General features: G+C 36.7%; 1 protein-coding gene across 1 annotated transcript; it reads right to left on the bottom strand.

Annotated features, from left to right (window-relative positions):
• Window positions 1-315: 315 nt before the first annotated feature.
• Window positions 316-6,845, bottom strand: SDHD (succinate dehydrogenase complex subunit D). Its single transcript, XM_051986982.1, has 4 exons — window positions 6,728-6,845; window positions 6,334-6,441; window positions 4,291-4,435; window positions 316-932 (listed from the first exon to the last, which is right to left on the bottom strand). Exons 1-4 carry the CDS (start codon window positions 6,789-6,791, stop codon window positions 767-769), a joined length of 483 nt encoding a protein of 160 aa, XP_051842942.1. The 5' UTR covers window positions 6,792-6,845; the 3' UTR covers window positions 316-766.
• Window positions 6,846-6,871: the final 26 nt, after the last annotated feature.

Genomic DNA, 6,871 nt, shown 5'->3' with positions numbered 1-6,871 from the left:
GGAAGGGGAAACTCTAGTACTAATAAAATTAACGAGATTAAGTAAAAAGAACATAAGCCAACAGTACTTTCCTAATTGTAAACTTTCTTTCTTTTTTTTGCTGAGGCAATTAAGGTTAAGTGACTTGCCCAAGGTCACACAGCTAGGAAGTGTTAAGTGTTTGAGACTAGATTTGAACTCAAGTCCTCCTAATTTCAGGATTGGTACTCTATCCATTGCACCATATAGCTGTTGTAAGCTTTCTTTAAGTCATGCAAGAGTGAACACATCTGAACAGTGAAAAGAGATGAAAAGTTCTCAAAATAAAACACGTGGTTTTCTTTCTAGCAAATGTTTTATTATATGAATTAACAAAATGTCTTCTTTTGTCCAAGATTCCCAAGAAGAAGAATTATTATAAGAGGGACAAGGCTGCTGGAAAAAAATCTAATCACAACAGAATGATGAATAACTGAATTCTTAAGAGAGCATTAAATTGAAATGTGGCAGCTTACAAGGGTTAAGCAAGATAATAAACCTAGTGAGATCCTGAGACAACTTAATGACTCATCAGAACTTGGATCACAAACCAATCTCACAATTTCTTTAATCTAATCCTTCTTGGATTACATTCCTCACAGAGATCAATTGTTGAAATACATACGCCTGACTGAAGAACAAGGGAGGTCTCATCAGTTGACTTCATTGCTACTTTCCTCGAATTTTCATTGGTTAATGTGATAGAGCAGAGGCAATGGGTGTTCTATCATTTCTTTTCCAAGGGAGGTCAGAGGCTCCACAGCATGCCAACAGCTTTGCAGATGCCCACATCATGATAGTTGAAATAGCAGAGTCCTGCAAAGGTCACGGCTGAGAGCATCAAGAGACTTGCATTGGCTCCTTTCACCATCTTGTCTCCATGAACATAGTCAGTAATAAGCTGTCCAAGACCCCTAAAGAGAAAAACAAAATTCTCTCATAGTACATGGTAAAAGTGACAAGTAACATTAAAAGGATATTTGCATATTGATCTCATTATTAACAAGAACTAGTCAAGTATCAAATGCAATATTTTTATTATCTTCTTCAGCTCCTACTATTAATCTTTTTTATCTCTTCAGAAACTTTTGTATATGGTAATTCTACAATTAGGAGATAATATTCTTTTCATGTTTTGAAAAAAATTTTAAAAACCCAATTCATAGTAAGAAAGGTCATAACTTAAGAAAAAAGGAAGCAAGAAGTTCTAACTGAAATCAAACTCTCAGGAGAATAATCCCCAGGGAATCTTGTACTGGAGAAAAAAAGGCAAGTCCTGACAGCTATCAATCTACTTGGATTAGTAAAATATATCACATACAAAAAAACTCAAAAGGGTCCATGTGAAAATCATTAAAATAACTCAGATTATTTTAGGCATTAGCTCATGTTAGAGTGTACACCTTTAAGTAATGTGCTAAAAGACTTGTGCATCAACCCACCAAACTTCATTCTTTGGAGTAAAATATAAATAAATAAGAGTTTCTACAAAGAATAATGGAGATAGATATTAATTGGGGCATTTATCAAAATATTATTGGTTCCATATTTATTCTCTTTCTATTGGCTGGCATTTGAAAATACAGGAAAGCAAACTAAATCCAATAGTTTTGAATTTATGATAATCCAAACAGCATTTAATTAGTTGCTATGTATTCATTAATGGTTGTACTTTTTAAAAAAATGACAACAATGTAAAGGAATAAATCAGGATGTAAATGAATATTTAATCAACAAACATTAATATTAAGGGCCCACTCTGACAAATACTAACATTTATCTACATATTCTCCCCTTCCATATTTCCCTTAACATTTTGAGAACTGTTTATCCTGAATAATTAATTAATCACTGAGAAGCTGCAAGGTATATCAGATAAATAGCAGCCTTCCAGCAGTACAATAGTTTAAGTTCATCTCTTGGACATGTTGATTATATGACCTTTGGCAGATCACTCAAACTTCTCAGTAACAATCCATTCTTTGAGACTTGCAATTACGCAGCAGGTATAGATCTGCTCAAGCAGTAGGAATTGCTGCCCAAGCAGTCCGTACACCAGCGAAATCACAAGTCTAGACAAAAAAAAAAAACAAAAAACAAAAAACAAAAACCTGCTTCCTCCTAATTTTTACTTTTATTTCGAAATAGTATCTATGCCATTAGGAGAGTCTTTTCTAAATCAAAGGAATTTCTTACCAGAATACAAAATTGTAAATTAAAGGAATTATTTAACTCTTCAAGGGTCAATTCCTCAATTATGAAACAAAAGGGTTGAATAAATAACTGAAATCATAATTATGAGCTTTTAATATATTTTAAAATGCCAATCAATAGTGGGAAATTAAAACAGCTGGTATCAATAGCATTTCTAACAATCATTTCAGTTAACAGACTCCTTCATGAAGAGGACAGGAAATGCAAATTATTCAATCAGTATATATTTACTAAGCACCTTTTTTTTGTTGAAGCAGTCTGGATTCAAGAATGTTTTCCTGTCCTCATTATTTAGGAAAGGTATATAATACATATAAATGTAGTCATAATACATGAAAGTATCTAAGAAGTACAAACAAAACCTCAATTAGGCAAAAACATTACTAAATAAGAAGTCAAGAAAGGTTTCAGTAAATAAATGCCTGTATGGGCAGGATCTTAAGAAGCAGAGAAAGGCATACAAAGTATAGGGAATAATGCAAAGTCATGAAGGCAGTACATATACAGAGGACAGTGAGTTATCTTGTTTGGCTGGGGCACAAACAGGAAAAAGAGCAGCACCATATTGTGTGCTTTCTATATCTATATTCCTGGCTAAGGAATCTGAACTTTATTCGGCAACAAGGAGTCACTGAAGAGTTCTTAACAAAGGATTGCTATTACTAGAAACAATTACAGTATAAAAGAATTTTAAATTTAAAGATTCTCAGCTCCAACATTATAGACTGCATCATCAGCCATTTACAACTGGTTAATTCAGAAAAGAAAAAATAAAATGAACAATACTCACATCTCCCTATTCTACTACTCATATCTTAAACCTAATTTTCCTACTTCTCAATCCCTTATCCCTTGACCTCAAAACAGAAATATAGAACTGTTAATTCTCCTGGTAAACCTTCAAACTAGTAAAGATACCAGCAGCACCATCTAAGGAGTAACAGAAGAGCATGTGAGGTAAGGAAAGGGAGAGAGCACTCACTCACCAGGAATAAACACTTTAGCCCCAAACTTTAAACTTGAAATGAAAAAAATTTTGACAGCCAAACTCCAGTTTTCAAGTACTTGCAAACCAATTTCCTTCCTTAGATTTAGAGAATTTCTCTCAGAAACATAGCTTTAAAGCCTTTCTGATGCTTTAGTTAGCATTTTCAGAAGATGAAGAATTGCTAAAGTAGAAATTTTAGTTCTATTCTCACTATTTTTGCCATTAGTTTTATCACTATTTTATGCTAAATAAATATTTATTAAAGGTAGAACAAAAGACCAGGAAAGAAAAACTTAAAATTCCCCCATGTGATATTAATTTAAGCACTTTAAAAGCACCCATTTACAAATAAATTTTATGTTCATTGTAATTTATTTCTATCCAATAATTACAGCAAATCCCAATCCTCTGATGGCTATATTCTAATTACCCTCCATATTTCAAAGTAATGAAGTTGCATTTCTTTAAACATTTTATAACTAACTTCATATTAATTTAAATGTCTTTCCTAATTAACATAATTGTAATATTTTAAAGTAAAACGAAAACTGACAAATATCACACACTTTAAACACTTCTCAGTTAAGCTTGACAAAACAAATTGTTATTGTGATTTTATAGATGAGGCAGAAATTTAGAGAGATTAGATGAGTTTGCCAGTGTATTAGAAATGAGATTCAGGACAATTATTCTCAACTTAAAAAGCCCTAGTTTTCAAAATCCAAACAGAAAAAGTGAAACTTGAAAGCAGAAGGAAGTGAGAACTTAAGTTACCAATGACAAAGGAAGGAAGTGATATGGCAACCCTTTTTCTAGAACTGATATAGCCTCTGAATTTCTCTCACTTTTGTCATCAAAGGAACAAGTCTACTACCTCTCTCTTAAGGGAGAGAGAGGAGAAAAAGGGAAGGACAGCACATAAGCAGAAGAATTGCCCAATTCTAACTTTGTAATTCCACTTTACTGGGATAAATAGCTGAAACATTTCTGTGAGTGAGAAATCAGTCTACCCCTCATTGAAACACATCAGGCTCCGGGGAAACACAGTAAATAAGGAATATGCTGCTTACCAGTGACTATGGAGGGTGAGGACTGCAGCCAGTGAGTAGTCCATTGCAGAGCTCGGGAACAGATAGGCAGTTGGAAGCAGCCCCAGTAACAAGACACTGACAGCTCTCTCACTAGTCCAGTGCAGAGATGCAGCCTTAGAGTTAGCTAAAAGTGACATGACAGAAACAAGTGACATAAGGGAAGGAACTTAGGACACATTTTCAACCTGAATATGTATATATTAGTGCACAAAAAGTAGTCAATTTGTGAAGCTAACAAAATGTATAAAAGATTTAACAAAGAACATGAGAAGAATGGGGAGCTTAGAAAAATGACTGCTGGTTCTTTCGTTTTCTTACAGAAAAATAGATTCCCACTTTTTGGGGAGAGATAAATCTGTGTATTTGCAAAGTATGAAATTATCACTGAACAATAACAAACTGTTGGAGACATTGGAAATGGAAATGATTATTTGGCAAGCTCATTTAAAAAACCTCTCTTTTCTATTTATGTAAAACTTCTGCAGTGGAAAAGAAATTCCATCTGAAAAGCCACGTAGAAAATTTTCTTTCAAAACCAACCAGCTCCAAGAGAACAGGAAAGTCTACATGCCACTTGCAGACTCTTGTGGTCTGCTTTATATCCTATTACTTGTGAATAACTTTAAAACATGCTACAAATAATTTTGGCTTTATCCCAGTACTTTATGAGGGGTACCATAATTAATTGGGTTTAATCAAGACTCAATATCAGATCCACACTTCTATTTGGAAGAAAAAAAAAAACTAAAAACAACTCATATGTTCATACAGTACTTCACAATTAACAGTATAATCCTCAAATACAAGGATATATTGTATCTATTTTAGATTAGGAAATTGGATTCAAGGTAAGATGACCTGCCTACATTGGAAATCAATGTAAGGATATGACATGCCTGAGAAAACTAAGGATTTGAGAAACTACATGATGTGCTTAGTTGTTATACAGCTAAAAAGTAATAAGCCACGACTCAAATTCAGATCTTTTCGTTCAAACACCTTTTCTCCTATACTACACCTAGTCTTAGTCTAGCTTCTGTAGTTTCTGAGCTCAAAAAAATCCAGATCTAATAATACACCGACCTTAAGAGGCAGGTGCCTAAAGGTCTTAGAAAGCAGCAGCTCTGGATTTGAAATAAAAGGATCTCAACTTCTAGCGCTGGGACTCTCTATGTGAGCTTGGGCAAGTTAAGGCTCCAACCCTCCTTCAGTTTCTCCATTGGTAAAATGTGGTCATTAGACTAAAGTTCCTTTCAGCTTTATAATCTGAAACCTGGATTTTAATGCTAGTATCTTCCTCTCTATTGATTATCTTCCACTTATTCTGTATATAGGTCGCCTGTGAACAAATGTCTGTTTTGGGCTCCTTGAGAGAAGAACTTGTTCTTTGCCTATCCCCAGACTTAGCAGGCATTTAATGTGTGCTGATTTGTCGTCCTGAACTGCAAAAACAAGACACTAAATCTTTCCTTCGGAGATGATAAAATGAAAAAAAAATCAATTATCAATATGTCAATTATGTAAATTAAAATTTTTAAATTACTTATTAGTGACTGCCAAGTGATTTTAATTATCAACCTAAATTAGGGTGCACAATACATGCAAAAAAGTTTTAAATGACCTGTTTTGCATTATTAAATTATCTATTTTGAGTCCTTTGTATTACCTAAATATTAAAGGATGACTCTTCTCCAAATAATGAGTCTCCGAAAAACAAAGTCTTCTGCATTTAATTTTTCAGAATCAGACATTTCCCTATGCTGACACTAGAGGAGGCAAAAAGATAACGGCAACACTAGGGGAATCTGAAAACCTGTGGCTCTCTCCCAAAGTTCTCAAGTCATTTGTGGACAAGTCAATTCGAATGTCTGTGCTTCAGTTTCCTCGTTTCTAAATTAAGGGGCTCAACTAGATGATTTGTCTGGCGGAGTCGAGGGTCACTCTGGGCTGGGATTGCAGCCCGGCTGGCCAAGGGTGAGGGTAACGGATGGAAGGCCGGCTGGGGCCGGGGGCAGGACGTACAGCAGTGGCTGGCAGACAGGTGGATGTGCCGACCTCCGGGGACAGGCCGGTCCGGCAGAGAGGCTGAGACGAAGGCGGGTCTGAGCAAGCGGGGACCCAGGAGCAGAGCTACGGAGAAAGGCAGACGGTCAGTGTTGGGGAAGGGGAGGTCGTGGGGCGGAGCCCTGGGCCGAGGGCCAGTCCCTCGGTTCTACAACCCCCGGGGAGATTCCGGGGCAGGAACGGGACCGAGCGGCGACTCCGGGTCCTCACAGGGGACACGGTCCAAGTTGCACTGAGGGGCGAAAGAAGCCCGTTACCTCGGGACTGGGATCCTCAAAAACCGCTAGAGTGCTGACCCCTCCCATCGCGGAAAACTCCACGACCAGAGCCCTCCGTCTGTCGGTAGCCTCACCTCTGCTCCCCCGGGCGCAACCAAGGTTCAAGCGTCCTAAGGCTGCAGCCACAGACAGCGCCATGTCTATCAGAAGCGTTCAAGGTCACTCAGTGACCCGGATGTGCTTAGGACCGCTTCCTGCATTGCGGATCCAAAAGCCGA

The sequence above is a fragment of the Antechinus flavipes genome, chromosome 3 (genome assembly GCF_016432865.1).
Source record: "Antechinus flavipes isolate AdamAnt ecotype Samford, QLD, Australia chromosome 3, AdamAnt_v2, whole genome shotgun sequence".
NCBI lineage: Eukaryota > Metazoa > Chordata > Mammalia > Dasyuromorphia > Dasyuridae > Antechinus > Antechinus flavipes.
This window is presented reverse-complemented; position numbering and strand designations above follow the sequence as displayed.

What these genes read in the sequence shown, in the direction of transcription:
- SDHD (XM_051986982.1), bottom strand. Translation starts at nt 6,791, where the DNA reads ATGGCGCTGTCTGTGGCTGCAGCCTTAGGACGCTTGAACCTTGGTTGC. An exon ending in TTGCGCCCGGGGGAGCAGAG is followed by an intron (nt 6,442 to 6,727) that starts GTGAGGCTACCG and finishes CTTTCTCCGTAG; the next exon opens with CTCTGCTCCTGGGTCCCCGC. An exon ending in CCTGTCTGCCAGCCACTGCT is followed by an intron (nt 4,436 to 6,333) that starts GTACGTCCTGCC and finishes TGTCACTTTTAG; the next exon opens with CTAACTCTAAGGCTGCATCT.